The sequence below is a fragment of the Lemur catta genome, chromosome 16 (assembly GCF_020740605.2).
Source record: "Lemur catta isolate mLemCat1 chromosome 16, mLemCat1.pri, whole genome shotgun sequence".
Classification (NCBI taxonomy): domain Eukaryota; kingdom Metazoa; phylum Chordata; class Mammalia; order Primates; family Lemuridae; genus Lemur; species Lemur catta.
Window position 1 is genome coordinate 55,818,469 of NC_059143.1, and position 21,499 is coordinate 55,839,967.

General features: G+C 52.4%; 1 protein-coding gene across 3 annotated transcripts in view; it reads right to left on the reverse strand.

Annotated features, from left to right (window-relative positions):
* The window catches only part of SLC66A2 (solute carrier family 66 member 2), a 32,054-nt gene extending 11,031 nt beyond the window's left edge, over positions 1-21,023 (reverse strand). For 2 of the 3 annotated variants that reach the window (XM_045527361.1, XM_045527360.1), the window contains exons 1-2: positions 20,731-21,023; positions 17,094-17,227 (exon numbers count right to left, since the gene is read on the reverse strand). In XM_045527361.1, the coding sequence (XP_045383317.1) occupies positions 17,094-17,227; positions 20,731-20,933 (337 nt within the window). In that variant the 5' untranslated portion in view covers positions 20,934-21,023. Of the gene's footprint in view, positions 1-10,099; positions 10,154-17,093; positions 17,228-20,730 lie in introns of all 3 variants that reach the window. The other variant, XM_045527359.1, reaches the window with a different exon arrangement.
* Between the last annotated feature and the right edge of the window lie 476 nt (positions 21,024-21,499).

Here is a 21,499-nt window from a genome sequence, read left to right on the forward strand (position 1 = left end):
TTAAACGAGGCAGATGAACACGCAATGCCCTGGGGACAGAACAGCTGGGCTGTGGGGAAACATGAGGCAAATGCTCTGGGGGGAACCGCCAGAGGCCTGCAAGGTGCACAAGGCTGAAGAGCCCCTTCCTCAGCAGGGTCAGAGCAGGGGCCCCCAGGAGCAGCCCCCACACGAGGGCAGGCGGGGTGGGCGGGGACTGGGGAGGGGGCGTCCTGGCTGCACCCATGTGCCCCTCCCTCACCCTGTGCAAGAGCACTTAGCAAGAGGCAGGGCCTGAGGTCACGCCAGGGTGGGCAGTCACCTCCCGGAACACAGGGAAGCTGCAGTGAGGGGGAGGGGCCAGTGCAGGGACGGCTGTGCACAGGTGGGCTGGGGACACACCCAGGGCATCAAGTGGGGGCCCATCCAGCTGTGCACAGGTGGGCTGGGGACACACACAGGACACCAGGTGGGAGCCCAAGGGACGTGGGAAAACCAGGTCTGAGGTCAGTCCGTAGGAGACCTTTCTATTTAGGTTCTCTGATGGAGTAATTAGTAAATGAAAAATAGAAACGTCTCATTAGACAGTTTTTGAGAAAAAGAACAAGCTTGGACATACTTACCTTATACCATACACAAAATTTAACCTAAAATGGATCAAAGAAATAAATGTAAGACCTAAAACTATAAAACTCTTGGAAGAAAACATGCAGAAGACCCTCATGATGTTGGGTTTGTCTATGACTTCTTGGCTCTAACACCAAAGGCACAGGCAACAAAAGAAAAAACAATCGGACTCATCAAAATTTAAAACGTCTGTGTTTCAAAGGACAAAAATCAACAATGTGAAAAGGCAACCAATGGAATGAGAGAAAATAGTTGCAAACCACATGTCTGCTAAGAAACGACGTCCAAGGCACATAGAGAGCTCCTGCAACCCAACAATGAAAAAAACCCAATTTAAAAATGTGCAAAGGCTTAAATATGTTTTTCTCCAAAGAAGATCGACAAATGGCCAACAAGCACATGGAAAAATGCTCGCCACCACCTGTCGTATCAGGAAAACGCAAACCAAAACCAAGAGGAGATGCCACGTCACACCCAGCACGAGAGCTACTGTCAAGACACCAGGACACAGGCATTGGTGAGGGCGTGGAGAACCGCAGTCCCCGCACACTGTGGGTGGACATGGCGCAGTTCGTGTGGAAAACAGTCCCTCAAAACTACCGAAAACAGAGTGACCATGTGATCCAGCGATTCCACGTCTGGGCACACCCTCGGGAACTGAACGCAGGGCCTGGAACACACACCTGCACACCTGAGCTGACAGCAGAGCTCGTCACAGCAGCCCAAGGGGGAAGTCACCCGAATGTCCCTAGCTGACGAGTGGGCAAACGAAACACGGGACACGCCTGCAAGGGACGTCACCGGCGTCCACGAGGAGATTCTGACACCTGCACGGCGACGAGCCTCGAGGCCGCTGTGAGGAGGGAATGAGCCCGTCGCGGGGACGAGCCCTGTGTGACGCCCTCACACGAGGTCCCAGAGCCACCAGGGCCACAGAGACAGTGGGGTGTGGGGCCTGGGAGGGGCATCAGTGTTTGCGGGGACGAGTTTCCGTCCGGGAAGGCGGACAGGGTGGCAGCTGCACATGGTATTTCACCCCACGCAGCCGACCCTGCACCTACTCGCTGAGATGGTCAATTTTACGTTATGAGTATTTTACCACAATAGAAAAAAACTGCAAAAACAACTGTGAAAGGGGGAAAAACAATTCAGAGAATGTGCTTGTGTGGAAAATCCAGTCCTGTGGAGGCCTGGCCAGCATCTGACCCCAAGAACAGCCCCGGGAACGACGGATGCCCAGGCTGGGGCAGGACGGTGGTCTCGGGGGCCCGGGAGGAGCCTGCACATGGTCCGAGCCCCGCCAGCGGCCGAGGGGGCCTGGGGCCCAGGCATGGGTGGCAGAGCCACACGCCCGCGTCCGTATTTGCTGGGGGGCCACTTCAAAATGCAAAGCAACCACTGGAATCAGCGGTAATCCTGCATTTCCTTTAACCCAAGACATCTAAAATACAACCATTTCCACAGGAATCCACGCGCAAGAACCTCAGCCGCCCGCATCCTCCTTCCGGAGCCACGGTCTTCAGGTCTGGGGCGCGGCACCCGTGGGGCACAGTCTACACTGCAGGCACACCCGGGGCAGGGTCCACGCTGAGCAGTCCCAGGTGCTGCTGGGAGTCTCAGGGAGGCCAGGCGGCCGCAGGGCTGGTGCTGAGGGGGCAGGGCGACCAGGTGCGCCACCAGGAGGCCACGCCTTGCTGGTCAGCGATGAACGCGTGTGCGATTCTGGCACAAGAAACATGGTGACGCAATGCAGCACCAGGGCACAGCCACCGTGTGCGCCTTCGCCTGCTGCAGAGAACAGGTCCGAGGGCCCACAGGCCCCGCAGGCCACTCTGTGGACACCCGCGACTCGTCCTTAAGACACAGAGACATCACGGCAACGAGTCTGGCGTGGAGGGAGGGACCCAGGCGAGGGGGAGGGGACACACAGGCTCCTTCTAGAAGCCCTTCCCGCCCGTGTCGCCGGAAGCAGAGCAGCGTCTCCCCCAAGAGCTGAGGCGGCAGAGACGGTGCCAGCACCAGGACAGCACCGAGCCCCTCCCCAGACCACACGCCGGGGCGTAACCGGAAAGAAAGGTCGTCGTGTGCATTTGAACACCACACGCCGCATCTCCGAGGAGACAGGGGCCCAGGTGTGCTGCGGCTGAGCACCCAGTGACAGCCAGACTGTCCCACGGCCACAGCGCACCCGTGGTCCAGTTACAGCCCGTGGGATTCAGATGCTGCCGTCTGCCCCTTGCCGCGGCCCCTAACAGCTGAATCAGAAGGTCCAGCTCCCCCTCAGCTTGTCAGCTAACTCACCCAGGCTACAGTGTCACTTGTCACCACTGAAATCAAGGCATAGGACACTCGTGGGCTCAGTGACACACTCTGAACAGCCTCAACCCACACACTCAGCACTAAAGACCCTGGGAGGGCAGCACAGGGGTGGCAGGCGTCACCTGCTGAGGCGCGGGCAGGCAGGGAGGACACGTGTGGCCCATCCACACAGACCCGCGTGAGGCCCAGATCAGCAATTTCATAGACAGACCCAAAGCAGCACCCGCGTGTCCTGAGTCCACGGTCAGCTGTTTGTCCTTGACACCTCCTGTCTCCCCAGTGCCCAGCCCCTCAGCAGCGGCAGCCGGACCCCGGCACGTGGCAGCCCTCGTGCTGGTGGCCGCCATGCTCCCGCGCCCTGCCACCCACCCTCAGGGAAGGAGACCCAAGCGTCTAGCGGAACAACCTCCCCACCCAGACACGTCCTACCGCTGAGGGGAGATGAGCCCCTCCTTCCAAAGTGCCAGGCCAGCTTCCAAAGAGGACCCCCTGGGAAACTTACAGCCCACCTCCAGCAAAACAACTGCGGCTGGTGAACTTGACCAAAGCAGCCATTTAAAGTCTGAGACCAGGCAGGGCGGCTCAGGCCTGCAATCCCAGTGCTTTAGGAGGCCAAGGAAGGAGAATCACTTGAAGCCAGAGTTCAGGACCAACCTGGACCCCATCTCTAAAAAATTTCAAAAATTAGCTGGGTGTGGTGGCACCTGCCTGTAGTCTTGGCACTTCAGAAGGCTGAGGCGGGAGGATCGCTTAAGGCCAGGAGTTCAAGGCTGCAGTGAGCTATGAATGTGCCACTGCACTCCAGCCTGGGTGACAGAGTGAGATTCTGTCTGTACAAAAATTAGAAAAATTAGCCAGGTGTGTTGGTGTGCGTCTGTGGCAATAGCTACCTGGGAGGCCGAGGCGGGAGGATGGCTTGAGCCCAGGAGTGTGAGGTTGCAGTGAGCTAGGGTGACGCCACAGCACTCTACCCCAGGCAATAGAGTGAGACTCTGTCTCAAAAAAAAAAAAAAGTCTCTGGAGCGTGTCCTAAGGGTACACAGCAAACAGAGACATTTATCCAAGGACACCCCCTAAACGGCAGTAGGAACTAAGAGTCTGTGGCACGTGTGAGCCGGGAAGAGGCCCCCACTGCCCGGTCCCAGCAGGGCAATGGCTTCTCCAGGAGCAGCAGGTGCCAGCACTTCTCACCCACCTGCTCAGCTCCAGGCCCCCTCCCCTGCCCGGCCTGGGGTCCGCCCCAGGCTCTGTGGTCCCTGCCTCAGCTGCTCACAAGGTGAGGACTCCCGTGAGGTGCAATTCAGGAGGGGTGTCACCCAAGAGGCTGACTGCTGCCCCTGCCACCTGCTCCAGAGCAGAGGCTCAGAGGTGTGGCCCAGAGCTGGGGGTGCAAGAACAGAGAGCCCTGTAGCACCCCCTAAGGGAAGAGCCACTTAGACCAGAGCTTGGGCAACCCGGAGCTTAAGGATGCTGACAAAACAACAGAGACCTTAACAGTCAGCAGTTCAGAGGAGGCCATAGCTCCATGAGCAGCTCGAAGTTTCCCCAGGGACAGCCAAGAGGAGCCCTCCTGGGGGCAACCGTTAGACTGCCACCCCTGCCCAGCTGTGGGGCAGTATGTGCCCGGGCATTGTCAGGTCTGACAGCAGGTATAACACCAGTGGAGGCAGACCCCCGCCCCCAGGGATCAGGGAGAGTCAAAGCCAGCTAGAGTCACCACCATGCCAGGGAGGAAGAGGCTCAGAGACTACAGGAGTCCAGTCAAATTATGAACAAATAAGCAAGCAATAAACCACCCTCCAACCAAGTGGGGGATCAGTATCCACAGCTGCTGTTACATTTTACCAAAAATGTCAGTTTGCAACAAAAAAATCAGATATACAAAGAAACAGGAAAATGCGGTCCACATACGATGGGAGAAAACAACAGTACACAAACGGCTTTTGAAGAGGCACAGATGTTGTACTTAGCAGAAACAGACTCCAAAATAGCTATTATAAATATGTCCAAAGAAACTAAAGAAAACATGTATAAAGAATTAAAAGAAAGTATGATGACAATATCTTATCAAATAGAGAATAACAATATCTTTATTATAAGAAAGAGCCAAATGGAAATTCTGGATTTGCAAAGTACAACTGAAATAAAATTAAAAAAATAACTCACTATAAGGGCTCAACGGTAGATTTGAGCAGGCAGAAGAATCACTGAACTTAAAGAAAGATCAAGAAAGATTATGCAACCTGAAGAACAAAGAGAAAATAGAACTAAAAAAATGAACAGAGACTCAGAGAAACATGGAACATCGCTAAGTGCACCAGCGTATGCATGACAGATGTGCTAAAGGAGGGGAGAGAAAAAGCAGGAAAACTACTCAAAGAAATTATGACTGAAAACTCCCCAAATATGATAAAACTATTAATCTACATACCCAAGAAGCTTGACAAACTCCAAGGATCGTACGTACAAAGAGATCCACACCCTGACACATCACAGTCTAAATGTTCACTGCCAAAAAACAAAAGACAAAATCTTGACAGCAACAAGAGAAAAATATTTGTCACTTACAAGGAAACCCCAATAAGATTAACAGCTGACTTCTCATCAGTAACAATGGAGTCCAGAAGGCAGTGGAATAACACATTCAAAGTGCTGAAAAGAAAAAAAACTGTCAACCAAGATTCTTACATCTCCCAGAACTTTTTGTTTTTAGAAAAAAGGGGGGAGGGCAGGAATAAAGATGCTCCCAGATAAACAAGAACTGGGGGAATCTGCTGCTAGCAAACCCACCATACAGAAAACACTTAAATAAGTTCTCCATGCTGAAAGCACGAGGCAGTCGAGGGATTCAAATCCACAGGAAAACACGGAGTGTAGGTCGAGGTGACTTATTATAAAACACAACATAAGTGCACATTTCTTCTCCTTTCCTCTCTTAACTGACTTAAAAAGTAACTGCATAAAACAATATGTATTGTATTATTTGGGGGCCTTTAACATACAGAACTGTAGAACACTTGGCAATAAGCACAAATGAGGTGGGTGGGATCAGAACTGTATGGAGCAAGGAAGTGACAGCAGACAGTGTGACACAATTCACAGAAGGAATGAAGAGAACCAGAAGTGGCAAATAACAAGGTTAAAATAATAACTATAAATGTTCGCTTATTCTCCTTTCTTCTGTCAACTTTTTTTTTGAAAGACAAAACTTATATAAAGGAACAATCAGAACAATGTTTTATTAGATGTGTAACACATGTAGATATAACATGTATAGTAATCATACCGTTAGAAAAGGCAGGAGGGAACAGAACTATACAGGAGTAAGGTTTCTATCTGGAGTTAAGTTAGTATAAATTTGAAGTAGGTTCTGGTAAGTTAAGATGCATATTGTAAGCCTTAGAGTAGTAAGAAAATATCTCAAAAAATATAGGTAAGAAATTATTATTATTATTATTATTATTTTGAGACAGAGTCTCACTCTGTTGCCCAGGCTAGAGTGCCGTGGCGTCAGCCTAGCTCACAGCAACCTCAAACTCCTGGGCTCAAGCGATCCTCCTGCCTCAGCCTCCCGAGTAGCTGGGACTACAGGCATGTGCCACCATTCACAGCTAATTTTTTCTATATATATATTTTTAGTTGTCCAGCTAATTTCTTTCTATTTTTTTTTTTTTTTTTTTTTAGTAGAGACGAGGTCTCGCTCTTGCTCAGGCTGGTCTCAAACTCCTCACCTAGAGCGATCCTCCCGCCTCAGCCTCCCAAGTATCTGGGACTACAGGCATGTGCCACCATGCCCAGCTAATTTTTTCTATATATTTTTAGTTGTCCAGCTAATTTCTTTCTATTTTTAGTAGAGACAGGGTCTCGCTCTTGCTCAGGCTGGTCTCCAACTCCTGAGCTCAAACGATCCACCCGCCTTGGCCTCCCAGAGTGCTAGGATTACAAGCATGAGCCACCACGTCCAGGCAGTAAGAAATTATTAAAAAAATTAAAATGTTATGCTAGAATATAGTCACTTAAGACAAAAAGAAACCTATACAGGAGCAACAATGGGGGGAAAAAGACATGAGACATATTGAAAACAAAAAGCAAAATGACAGATGTAAATCCAAACGTATCATAACATTAAATGTGAATGAGATAAACAATCAAAGGGCAGAATGGTCAGAATGAATTTTTTTAAAGACCTAATATATGCTGTCTACAGAAGACGCTTTAAATTCAAAGATACAAAAAAGTGAAAAGTAAAAGAATAGAAAAAGATTTACTATTCAAATAGTAACCATAGGAAATATGCGGTGGGTATACTAATATCAGAAAAAATAGATTTTGGCCAGGCACGGTGGCTTGTACCTATAATCCTAGCACTTTGGGAGCCCGAGGCGGGAGGATCACTTGAGCCCAGGAGTTTGAGACCAGCCTGAGCAAGAGCAAGACCCCATCTCTACAAAAAACTAGAAAATTAGCCAGGTGTGGTGGCGCATGCCTGTAATCCCAGCTACTAGGAAGGCTGAGGCAGGAGGATCGTTTGAGCCCAGGAGTTTGAGGTTGCTGTGAGCTGTGATGGTGCCACTGCTCTCTAGCCTGGGCAACAGAGTAAGACGGGCTCAAAAAAACAGATTTTAAAACATAAATATCACTAGAAATAAAGAGAGACACATTATAATGATAAAAGGGTTAATGTATCAGGAAGATATAACAACTGGAAACATATATGCACCTAAGAATGGTGCCCCAAAATACATTAAGAAAAACTAACAGGTGAAAAGAGAAAAAGATAATTCAAAAATAGTTGGAAACGTCAACACCCACTTTTAGTAGTGCATGTGACAAGTAGACAAGCAGAACAATAAGGAAATAGATGACTTGAACACTGTCACCACCTGCACGTAACAGACAATCCTCCCCCCTAGTCAACAGCAAAACGTGCGTGCACAGGGACGGCCCGGACAGACCGGACGCCAGGCCCACAGACGAGCCTCCATGTGGATGTGCTGGGCTCACACAGTGTGTCCTGCAAGCACCATGGAAATAGAAGCAATGACGGAAAGAAATTTGGGGTGTTCACAAATATGTGGACATTAACACACTCCTAAATAGACTTAGGAATAAATACTTCAAAGAAGAAATCTTGAAAGAAATTAGAAAATACTTTAAGCTGAATGAAAACAAAGAGATAACATACCAAAACTACAGGATGCAGCTAAAGCGTTGCTTAGAGGAAACTATTGCTATAAACACCCATATTAAAAAGGAAGAAAGAAAAAAGATCTCAATTCAGTAATCTAACCTTACACGTTAAGAAACTAGGAAAAGAGCAAACTAAACCCAATGCAGGCAGAAGGAAAGAAAGAACATCAGAGTGGAATTAAATAAACTAGAGAATAAAAAAACAATAAAGAAAATCAACAAAACTCGAAGTTGATTCTTTAACAACAACAATAAAACTGACAAACCTTATCTAGACTTCGGCAGCAGAGGCGTGGCGGGGGAGACCCCAAACTGCTGACGTCAGGAAAGAAGGCGGGACCATCACTCATGACCTCACAGACACGAAGGGATCAGAAGGAGATGCTCAGAAAAACCATTTGGCAATAAATTGCATTAGGTGGAATTAGATACGTGAAATGAACAAATTCAAATTCAAACTACCAAGCTGACACAGGAAGAAATAGAAAATCTTAACAGACTTATAACAAGAAATTGAATTAGAATTAGTCATTTTAAAACTTCCCACAAAGAAAAGCCCAGGCCCAGACTGCTCGTGGGATAATTCTACCAAATATGTACAGAGGAATTAATACCAATCCTTCTTCCTCCCTCACAAAAAAATTTAAAAAGGAGGGAACACTTCCCAACTTTTTTTTTGGAGGGGACCAGGTCTCACTCTGTCCCCGCGGGGTACAGTGCAGAGTGCGGTGGCATCATCGTGGCTCACCGCAGCCTCACACTGTGGGGCTCACACGACCCTCCTGCCTCAGCCGACTTATTTTATGCCAGTATTATCCTAATACTAACACCGGACAAAGTTATCACAAGAAAAGAAAACTATAAACCATTATCTCTTATGAATATGGACACAAAAAATCCTCAACATAATACACAATCCAGCAACAGACAAAAAGTGTTATACACCATGATCAAACAGGATTTATCCCAAAAATGCAAGCTTGGTTCCACATACAAAAATCAACCAGTGTGATACATCATAATAACAGAATAAAAAACACATGGTCATTTCAACAGACACAGAACAGTATTTGGTAAACTCTAATATTCTTTCATGATAAAAACTCTCAACAAATTCAGAATAGAAGGGAACTCCCTTAACCTAATAAAGGGCAACTATAAAAACTCCGTAACTAACATCACACTTAATGGTGAAAGACCGAACACTTGCTCATGAAAATCAGGAACAAGACAATCGTATCCATGCTCTCCGCTTCTAACCAGGGTAATTAGCCAAGAAAAAAAATAAAAAGCAACCAATTCTGAAAGGAAGAAGAAAAACTATATTTGCAGATGACAGAATTATATACAAAAAATCCTAAGGAATCTACTAAACAGCTATTAGAACTAACAAACAAGTTCAGCAAAGTTGCACAATACAAGATCAGTATGCAACAATTTTATTTCTACAAAGTAGCAACGAACAATGCAAAATGAAATTATTAATAAGAAAACAATTCCACACCATCTAGGGGATGGACACGCTTGAAGCTCTGATTGGGCGGGGGGGGGGGGGGGCAAGGGCAATATACGTAACCTAAACTTTTATACCCCCATAATATGCTGAAATAAAAAAATTCCATTTACAATGGCATCAGAAAAATAAAATACTTTGGAATAGATTTAACAAAGAAAGTCCAAAACTTGTAACCTGAAATTTGCTCCTTTCCTCCTTCCTACCTCCCCACCCCCCCACGCACACAAACACACACACAAACACACATACACACACGCACAATGGCAGACTTCTAAGAACTACACACTTGAAAATAGCAGCGCTGTGGGTTGGTTAGTTTGCAGGGGACATGGCCACGCGTAGTAAGTGACCCGCATGCATGGTCACAAGGCAGCACGATGACGGTGGTGACAGAGGGAGCAAAGCCGCAAAGAGTGGCGTGAAGCCCGCGTGTTGTGGGTGGGTGGCCTCATGCAGTGCGGTACATACCCAGATAGGACCGCCTGGGGGGCACTTTGATTTCTTCATCCTTACTATCTGCAGCTACATTTTTAAGAAGAGAGAAAGAAACAGAAAGGGAAAAAAGACAGAAACAGACTGGTTTTAACACTGGTAAACAACTGCGTTTCCCAGCCCTTTTTGCATTTCTTTAAAAAAAAATTGGACCAGAAATACCACAAGATTTTGGTTTCTGTGAATTAGAAAATTCATTTTCTGAACTATTTTTCTCCAAAACTCTTCCAATGTCATAGAAGTGGATGGGGAGAAGGGGAGAAAATTTTAGGCCAAAAATTAAAGTTATCACATTTTCATTTAACTTCTGAGGTCAAGGGGGAATGAAGCCACCACATGTGTGCCACGTTGACAGAAAGCAACGTGACAGGCCCCACTTCCCTCTTCCCTAGAACTCGTCTGCACACAAGCTTTGCCTGTGACACGGCTGTCCCGTGGGCAAAGCTCTTCGGGAGGCTGCTCGACAAGGCTGCTTCAAAGCACACCCCACAAAATGCTGCACAGGGACACCGGGTTCGACACGTGAAGTTGACAAGCACATGGCAGAGACACGGACGGTGAAGGCAGGTGACAGGCGGGCCTTGGCGGGAGTCTGCCAGACCGGCACACCCAGCAGGGCCCCCACCGACCCAGCCCTAGGCCCAGAATGACAGGCTGGGACAGTGCTCTGGACACGGCACCCTCCTGGGGTCTGGATTTAAAAGGAACAGACACAGATGAGTCCCGGGTCGCAGCTGTGAGGGCAAAGGTTGCCTGGCGCCTGTTCCAGGCAATGAGGACTGGACCTGAAAATGAAAAATTTGCAAGCAAACAGCCAAAAGCAAATACTGGAAAGACCTCTGCCCCTAGACTCTGTGGCTCCACACACAGGCAGCGACTTGGGTGGGAGCTGGGGCGTTTCCCCCAAACCTGAGGCTTAGCCCCCCGGTCTTGTGGTCCCTGCATGGCCGGCTGGGTTTCCCCGGCTCCTCCCTTCTGCCGCTTTGATCCAGTCCAGACGGATTTCTCAGCCACTGGCACCTCCTCTAAAGGCTGAGACCCACGGAGGTGGCAGGGAGGGACCACCCACGAGAGGGCAGGTCAATTCAGGACTTGGGCACTTCAGGCACAAGCAGACTTTGCTCCCTCTCGTCCCCAGGCCTGAGCGCGTGGCCCTGGCCAGCAGAGCGCTGGGGCACGAGGACACCCAGCACAAGGCATGTTGGAGTGGAGGTCCGGAGTGTGAGAGCACAGGTGTGGGGCTGACTGCGGATGGTGGGGAGGGAACCAGCGGGTGGGAACGGGCTGCAGGGCGTGTCCTGCACAGGACTCTCCTGGGCGCCGCCTCCAGCCACCCAGGGAGGCATGTGCCCAGGTCAACCCCCGTGCACGCAGACTGCGGGAGACAGGGTCTGACACTGAAAGCCCAGTTAGGGACATTTCAGCAACTGCCCGGTTCCACAGATCTGTCCTGAGCACGGACTGCCGCCCAGGCATTCACCACGACACCCCCATCAGGACGCGGCGCCTGCCTCTTCTCGCTTGGGCACAGGGGGGCTCGGAGCACTCCCGTTCGCAGAAGCGATGCTGCAATTTCAAGGCTAGGTCATAAAAAAGGCACAGCTTCCACCTGCTTCTCTCAGCACGCTCCCACCTGGAACCTGCCACCACGTGAGGAAGCCCAGGGCACATGGGAGGCCACGTGGACGTTGCGGAGGGAGCCCGGCCAGGCCCCAGCTGACGGGCAGCACCAGCCGCGCGAAAGTGTGAGAGAGAGAGAGAGACAGAGAGAGAGAGAAAGAGAGAGACACAGCAGGCAAGTGTGTGAGCTCCAGGGTCCTGCCCAGGCCTCTGAGAGCCGCCCCAGCTGACACCCAAGACAGCAGAGAACAGCTGTCCCTGCCAAGCTCGGCCCAAAGTGCAAACTCATGAGCAAAATAAATGTCGGCCTTTCAAGTCCTGAGTTTTGGGGCACCTGGTGGAGCAGCCAGAGAGACTGGAATGGCAGACGGGCGAGGGAGGCCCCACCGGCCGGCGGGGGAGAAGCTGCCGCACAGCCCAGGCCGCGGCCGGCGAAGAGGGGTTTGCGTCAGGAGACCCTACAGACCCTCCTGGCACAGCGGAGGACGTCGGTGGCAGGGCCGGGGCGGGGACAGGGAGGGCGTGGTCACCGAGGCCCAGGCGGAAAAACCCAGACCAGCCTGTCAGACTGGGGTGGCACACGGGGCGGGGACAGGGTTTGTCAGGGTGACATCCACAGATGCCAATAAACCCTGAAATGCCTGCAGGATGGCATGTGACCCTCCCACACAACGCTGTTATAGCTTTTATTGAGATGTAATTATATGCCATAAAAAGCTCACCCTTTGAAGTGCGTAATTCAATGGCTTTTAGTATATTCACGGAGTCATGCAGCCACCATCACTATCTAATTTCAGAACATTTTCAGAGAGAAAACCCTGTACTTATTAACAGTCACTCCCTGCCCCTCCCCCAGCCAGGTCCATTCTGGGACTCACGTTGAGATTAGGGGCAAATGTCAAATAAATGGAACCACCTGACTTTGAGCCACAGAAAACCATTTCTCAAATAACCCCTAAGAGGAATTTAAGAGAAAAAGTATACATTATAGAACAAAGTTAAATTTTAAAAACGCAATAATTAATTTAAAATAAAATGAAACAAATGAACTCAGCCTCGTGCCCAGTTGGTGCTACCTACTAAGAATCGCTGTTAAAATGCCACCACCTGACCCTCCATCCCTGTCCCGAGGCGATACCCGCCTCCCAGCGAAACACCAGTTTCGGGAACTGGGAGGCTGGCGCTGGCATTGAGACTGTGACTCGGGTGACGGTGTCACTCCCGGGTCCTTGAGAAATGAGGCTGGGACAGGTGGCAGGTCCCAGTGAGGCCACAGAGGCCTGGTCGCGCCCTCAGGCCGGAGTCGAACGGGAAGAGCCGGCAACGCGCTCACGGAGTGTTTCACCAAGAACGTCCCCCGGCTCTGCCCGCTGGAAAAGCCAGAAAACGATCACCTGAGCCCAGACGGCGGCCTCCACTCACCACGTCCCAAGATATGAGAGCCCCTCAGAGGAACGACAGAGTCTAGATCCAGGCAGGAGACGCAGCGTGGCAGGGAGCAGCTTGCGATGCCCAAGTCGAGGACGGGGACTGGGGGACCCTGTGCTGGGCCGGAGGAGCCTCGCCAAGCGCAAAGATGACAGTCGAGTGAAACACCAAACATGACTCGATCCACACACGCAGAGTAATACGGAAAGCAAATGTGGCCCTCGTGGCAGGGCGCCAGGGAACCAGTTCTGAAAACTGGTAACTAGAGAGAGACTTTCCGTCACAAATCACAGCGTTGGACAGCTGAGCGGCAGGTGTGCTGTGGTCTCTCGCCACCGCAGCACCAGCAGCCACCAACGTTCTGGAGCCCTCCGCTGGGCACATGCCAGCACGGCCAGCGCCAAGGACAGGCAGCCCGCCGACCGCCCCCCCTGGGAAAGACAGTCCTGAGAAAGACCAGAGGAGCCAGACCTGGGCCTGACCAGGCCTCTGGATCCAGCTGTCTTTTAAAAATGTTCTTTTACAGAAAGAGCCAAGGACAGAGTCCCTCGTCCTCGTCCACATGCCGAGGACACAAAGACACGAGGAACCACCACAGGCAAGATTGGTGGGGACTGGGCCCAACTCCCAAAACCACCTGCAGAGGAATCACTCAGGATCTGCCAGAACGCAGGTCGGGGTTCAGCAATCTCCCCGCTTCCATCAGCCCAGGTGTGTGCCCAGGTGCGTAGCAGGCGCCACAGGCAACAACAGAGACAGACGTGAGCAGAAAGATGGGAGAACCTGTAGATTTACAGAGATGTAATTTTTTTAAAAAGAAGGCTTAAAGGACAGACACATCAGCCACCACCGCGTGTGGCCGTACCTGGGTCCTGACTCCAGGACACAAAGTAGCCGAAGCGTCAGGAAGTGTATGAGGCAAACTGAAATCTGCCAGGAATTGGGTGTTGGGCGGTGAGGAATTGTTCATTTCTTCATGGGTGACAGGGCATTGTGGTTATGTTTTTTAAAGCCCTAATCTTTCAGAGAGACATTTTGAACTATTTACGAACAGAATCACGGCTGGGATTTGCTGCAGACGCCGCAGGAAGGCCCGGCACAGGGCGGTGTTGGCCAGGGCCCATCAGCCCTGGGCTTCGTTATCCGACTCTCCCTACTCTGTAAACGTCTGAAATGCTGTGTCATAAAAAGCAAAAAGTAAAAAGAAAGAGCCCAGCACACTCTGGACAGGCACACGCACTGCCCAGGCCCCAGCCAGCACCTGGCTGGTGGGAGAGGCCCGGCTCTGCCTGGTGCCACCGCGTGCCCTGCCTGGTGCCCTCCCGGGGGTCCTGTCACCTCCCTCCAGCGAGCGGCGCTTCGCAGAGGGAAGCCCCCCCCCCCACACACACACAGGCAAGGCTGCCGGAAAACGCCTCCATGGAATGAAGTTTTCCTTTTAAGTTTGATGCTGATTTTGAAAATTGCACCAATTTTGCAACAAGACCCTAACTATAAAGACACTGCCCAGTGTCTGCAGTGGGCAGCTGCGAGGGGGTGGAAGCTATTTCAGTTCCGCTTCGTGCTCCTGTCTGCCCTGACGTCCGAGACGAGTCCACACTGCTCTCGTGACCGACGACAAACCACACATTTAGTTTTTTAAGTAACCTGCCCTTTCCTCTTTAACACCACTTACATCCCTTCAGTCCTAACTTTCAAATTGAATTGGTGACCTTTAAAATTAAAAATCCCTGTAAAAGACAGCCGGAAGACAGTCGAGCTTCTACTTTTTTGAGGCCATGAATTATGTGTCCCCAGGCCCACGGCGCCACCTCCTTCTGCAACTACAGGATCTCTGCAGCTGTCAGCGAAAACCAGAGCTTTAAGCCTGAACTTTTTGGTTTTTCCCATACCCCACTCTCCCTGCTCCCGGCAGGTGAGAGGAGGAAAACCCACACATTTCACCGAGCTCGCTTAGGGCGTGTGGGGCTGTCTCTCATGCAAAGTGGACAGGAACAGCGCAAATCTGAACTGGGTCCAAATAGTAAAAGCACCTCAGGTGTGCCTCGCAGTAATCCCTAAACACATTCACTGTGTCCCAGTCTGCACAGTTTAGGGGTGGATTTTTCCACCTGAGGTCATGTGGGGCCTAGCGGGGACCCTGAGGTCATGAGACGCGGCCCGTGGTCCCCTGGAGCACGTTGGGCACAGGGGAGCGAGGCTGGCCGGGCGGTGCTGGCTCTTGAAGGCCTTCCTGCCTTTCAGCAACACCACGTCAACACTAAACTCCAGCCGCGGCACTGCCTAGAGGCTCACCACCTGCGGTCGTTGGCGCCTCATGTGTGCCCACCGTCGGGGCATCCCCAATCTCAGACAGTGGCACAAAGCCGCCCTCGTGTCGGTGGCCTGAAGGCGGCAGAAACACAGAGCGAGGCGCGTGGCCTCTCTCCACCTCCCAACCTGCCCCGGAGAGAACGTGGCTGGAGGACGCCTGCCCTGCAGCCAGCTGCGACCCCCTGTCCAGGGCACCCGCTGAGGTTCCAGGGGGCACGACTGTGCCACGGGGAGCTTAAGGCCCAGGGAAGAGACAGACTTGCGAGGAGAAAGCCCACGTGGCCTAAGCAGAAACATAAAGCCACAGCTCCTCACCTCGCACGGGATCCTGACCGGTTTTAAAACCCAGCTTTCTAGGCGAGGTCAGTGATAGGACTGGCACCCTCTCTGGTGTGGCGTCCAACCCGCCTCAACAGGGGAGGAGAACAGACACTGAGACAGGAGAAGTGGCATCAACAGGGGAGCGAGAACAAAAATGCACCAGAAACAGACGTCCGTGGTCGCCTTGACACTCAAAGTGTCACTAATCGGCCCAGGCCACCCCGCAGCGCGGAGGCTCTCACAGGGGCTGGAATTCGAGCGCGCTCGTCGCTCGCTGGCAACAGCAGCAAACAGGGATCAGGACGGGCCCTCCTGAACGGGACGAACACAACGACCAGGAACAAGAACACAGGGACCAGCTCCTCAGTGGGATTTCAAACGCACAGCAGCCCCAGAACCAAACAAACCCTGGAAAGGCCTCTCCAAGCGACAGCTGAGATTAAAGCAAGTCTGTCACTCTCTCCCGGCCAATGGCCCACAGACGAAACCAAAGTGCGAGCTGTCTTGGATTTAGTAACTAGAAAAACAGGAGAAGGAAGGCTCGAACCCTCTGCACAGGGGAAGCCCCCAGCCTACATGTTCACACAAAGAAGGTCAGGTTGGAAGAAACTTGCAAAAGAGAAGGCAAAAACAGCAAGAAATATTTTCTATTTTCTCAGCTGCCAAAAGTTAAGGAGTGGCACATGCTAAGCGTCTGCTAAGTGTATGCTAAGTGTGTACTAAGCATGTGCTACGTATGTGCCTAGCCCTGCCCAGATGACAGCACCACGGAGCACGCAGCCCGCGTGTGCACGCCACAGGCAGCGCCTCCCTCCCCCCGCAGCAGGCTCCGGCGCACGCCTGCAGGGTCCGTGAGAGAGGCCCAGTCACCTCGGCTGCGGGTGACGGTAAAATGCAAGGGCAGCTTCAGGCAGAGCCGGGCACAGCCGTGACGCTGCCCTCTCAGGCGCCACCCGTCTGTGACCCGCGTGAGCCGGGACACAGACAGAAATGCGTGTCCTGCTGACACAGAACCTGCAGGTGCCGCTGGGGGGAATGTGTGAAGGCCAGTCGCTGCCGCCCACATTCCCGCGCGGGACCATTATCTGGAATTGCTTCACGTCACAAACGTTTAAAGTCAGCCAACATACCGAAAACACTACTTCAGTTACAGGTCACAGCACCGTCTAGTGAAATGAAAGCTGCTTGTATAACGTTAAAGTGGCTTTTATTTTACCAAATGAACATGAGACAAGATTCTCTTGTCGACTTAGTAGGACTTTAATTCCAGAAGTCGTTAGTCACCAACCTGCGAAGGAGCGGCGCTTTATGTTCAGCTCGTTGGCCACGCGGACTTCCGTGCAGAGCTTCAGCATCAGCAGCATGGTCGAGATCATGACCACGCTCTGCCACAGCAGCGGGGACTCGAAGCGCCTTCCAAACCTGGGGGTGAAGAGCCCACGGCGTCAGCAGGGGTGCCAGACACCAGCCCTCCCATCCGGGTCCCCAGCAGCACCCAGGGAGAGGGGCCCTTGGGACAAGCTCATTTCTGGCAGTGAGGGTGAGCAATTGGGGCCATTATGTGCAAAAGGCCACTTCTGTTTCTTAAATGTTTAATAGAAACAATGAATGACTAGAGAAACTGTGCGGGGAGAAATCAAGTTTTGAGCTTCCTCATGTACCACACAGCAAAAATCAAATTTAGATGAACCCAATATTCAAGGTAAAGAATGAGACCATTCAAGATAAAATGGGAGGGAACAGAGGTGAACGTTTAACCAATTTTAGGATAAAGAAAAAGACAAAATTTCAAAAGCACAGCTTTCCACCAAAGATGTACAAGGGACAAAACAATATGAAACAAAATTCAACATCATTAGTAATTTTAAAAAGCTAACTAAAATAGAAAGATGCCAGTTTTTACTTACCAAATTGGTTTAACTTTTCTTCCTTTAATGGTAACAATCAGTACTGGCAAGGACCTCACAAGAGCACTTTTTCCTCTCCTGCCCCGAGGATGTGGCTTACACAACCTCATCCAGGAGGCGGGACAGCCCGGCAGACGGGCGTGGGAGCCTGTCCCTCAGGGGAGCACTGAGCTGCCCTGTCTGAATCTGGTTCTCCATCTGAAGCGGGTTCTCCATGGGTTACAGCATGTGTGCCTGGCCAGAGAGAGACAACTCCTCCGCTTTCCAAGTGACAGAAAAACTCCAGTGGAAGAGAAGTTGTGAATCCACTCCCCTATGCAACACTGAATCTATCAACCTAGTAGCAAAATGTTGCAACCTGATACAGTGTTTTCATTCTTAAGAGCCTGCAGAGGCAGGGACTGGCTCAGTCTACAGACGCCCAAGGCTCTGGGCCACCAGGAGCAAGTATTAGCCCTGCACACATCAGCCACCAGGCACTAGCCAGCCCTTCCCCTCACTCCTGACACCACAGACGCCAAATCCTGCATGTCAGCATTTCATGAATGTCATCTGCTGAATGCTGGTTTTGCAAAGTGATGTAAGAAACAAAAGCATGAGAGTTACCTAAGTTTCAGAATCTCCGGGTTTACACAGTTAAATCAGCCCTTCAGGACTGTAGAGCCCCTCATATGCCGTGCACCCCCAATGCCCAGTGGGGCAGGACGCAGCCCAGAGGGACTGGGCTCTTGGAAGCGTGGAGATCCCAACCACACATTGTCCTGGTGTGGGCCCACCTGCTATCTCACCTGGGGCCTGCCTCAGCCCCCCGCCCCCGCTCTCTCCCAACCCACACCCCATGTGTGTGCGCATGCATGCATGGTGGGGTGTGCACACACATGTGCCACGCACTCCATGTATCCCTACTGCTACAGCATAAACCTGAGGCCTCTGGTCCAGTGCCAGACACCTGCTAAATCAAAGAGGCTGCTAGCCTAGCAGGGCTGGTGCACAGCACAAGTGGGGCAACATGAAGCTCTAGAGAGAAATAAGCTGATCATCGTATGACCCTCAGAGCAGAGGGCCTGGGCAGGCAAAGAGGAAGCGCAGCTGTTGCAGAGCTTTGGACGGCCCCCGGGCTGTCTGCTGGGTTTCGCTGGGTGAGGTGCAGGGAAGCACATGCCCAGGCTGGAGAGACTCTCAAGGTGGGCCCGGCACCCTCTGCCCTCCCTCCTTTCTCCCACAGTTCTGGAATGTGCTGTAGAATTGGGGCCCCGTGTGTTCCCACAGAGGCCACAGAAGCTGTGAGTAACCCAGGACAGCTCAGGATGCTGGTTCTATGCAAGAGAGCAGAGGACAAAGTTTAGGATCCCACAGAAGGCTGCCCTGTGCTCCACTAGGAAAGAGCCCAAGGGAGAACGCCCAGTCCACCACCTTCACTGGGAACACCTGCTCCAAACACCTGTCAACTGCAGTGATGAGATGGCACCAGGGAACTGGTTTAATTTCTGACTTCTCCAAACCAGATACTTAGGTGTACGTCAGATCATTTCTCTTAGCAATTTTGAACTATAAGCATACTGGGGAGGAAAAACCTCTAAGTAGAACTTTTTTCCCATATGGTAATCCAACCTCAGGCAGTTCTCCACTAATTTACAGAAAAGGTATGGCACAGCCCTACAGATAAGCACAGTGTTTCTTCACAACCTAAACATGTGAGCCTGGGCCACAGTGGGCGGTTAGCATGCTAACCCTAACCCGGTGGGCTCCTCTGGCGTACCCCTGCTAAAGCAAGCAGCATTAGACACATGTATATTTAGGGACCTGCTTCTGTTCACCTTACACTTAATTAAGGCCACTTTAGGGCACCCAGCCACCGGGAGGAAGGAAGGGAGCTTCAAAGTGAACACCCTCTGCCCCCTGGCCCAGACACAGCCTGACCCAGAGACAAACCTCCAGACAAGACTCAAGCTCGAAAAAGTAGCTGCAGTGGGCACCTCAGAGACAAATTCTCTTGGGAAGACACAGTCAACTCACTAGCTCCCCTTCTAAAAACCTCCAGGCAGGGCAGACCCGGCACACAGTGGACGGTAAGTCAACAGCTGCCGGAGGCCAGGGCTGGGCGAGAACACAAAGTGGCAAAGAGAACTTCTGGGCTTCTGAACCCGGGTGGATACGTCTGTCAGAACTCATCAAACTGCACACTTAGAATGGGCACATGTTTCTTAATGTAAGTCATGCCTCCATAAGGCTCATTTAAAAACCAGCTAATAAAAAGGCAGACACTCAGTGACCAAAGTCAAAAGCAGAGCTCTGGACACCAGCTGCCTGGAGTCCTTCCCTGCACTGGCAGAGGGGCCTTGGGACCACCCCGAAGGGAAATGGGGGCTTTTCCGGCCTTACAATGCAGCTGTGAAACCTGTTTTCATTTCCTCTGAAAATCCACCCTTCCAGTTATGTCTGCCTTCAGCTGTTAAAATTAACCTCAACTTCCTTAGCAGAATGCAAATCATAGGAAGTTGGCCTGACAGGGGCAAGAAAAAATAGTCTCCACTTAAGTATTACCCAGAAAGTTTGACTTCCTATGAAAAAGAGGAAGAAACGAAAAGAAAAACCACAGGACGGCCCGTCCAGGCACCGGCCCAGGAGGCCCTTCCTGCCAGCTGTCCTCGCCTCGGTCACCCACTCCTCGGTCACCCCCTTCGGGCTTCCTCGCCCCTCCCCCACTGCAAGTGCAAATTCCCGGGGTTGGCCCGGGTCGTGTTTGACGCGTGCATGCCCGACATTAAATGAGGAAGTAGATCCGGAGATTATTTTGAGGTTCTCTGCTCCAACACCACCATCTTTTCGGAAAAATAAAATCATAACAAGTTGTGACTCGCCTGAGACCACATATCTGGTCCCCTGCAGGCTGGGGCCTGACCCACCCGCGCTCCTTCTTAGGAAGCGCGGGCGCCTCCACTCGCCTGGCCCCAGCTGGCTACCCCGACAGGAGAAAGCAGTCGCTGGCGGCGCCCGGGTAAGAAAGCCCCAACTCACCAGAAGAGTATCCGCAAGATATTGGCCACCAGCAGCACCAGGCACACGTAGACGGAGAAGCCCTCGGCGTTCTGCGTCCTCCGGATGTCGCGGTACTGTGGGATGTAGGGCACCACCCCTCCGAAGACCATGGCCCCAGCCGCCCCCCAGGAAGCCAGCCGGTGCAGCGGGACCAGAAGCCAGTCCAAGCCTTCGGCCTCCATCGTGAACGCCGCTCGCAACACCGGCCGAGGCCCCTCCGCTCTCAGCGGCTCCCACGCATCGCCGCCGCGGTCCTGCGCGACCCTGCACCGCCGGCGCCTGGCGAGGGAGGCAGAGGGTGAAGAGCCCGAGTCCGAGCGGGAGGAGGCCGGGCCCGGCGCACCTGCGCGTGACCGCGGGGGCCCAGCAGCAGGGTCCGGGCGCAGAGCGCAGCGCTCCGCACCGACGGCCGGAGGCCCGGGGCGCACGCGGGGCACGGCAGGGACCTCCTATTGGGGCAGCGGGCGCAGGGCCGGGGTGCAGGGGAGGCGGCCCCGAGGGCGGGGAGCGCGACCCAGGAGGGTGCAGACCCTGGCGGGAGACTTAGGGCTCGCGGGGTGGCTCAGCCCGGTGGGGGAGGAGCAGGGGAGACGCGCCCGGAGGGGGACCGCGGGCTGGTGGGGCACACACGGCTGGGGCGGGGGGTCGTGACCGCGTGCCCTGGCCGGGTCTCCTGGGCCCCCGGGGCCGCCCTGCATGGACCCCAGGGAAGGGTTGGGCGGACGGGCCCGCGCGCCCCTTACCCGCG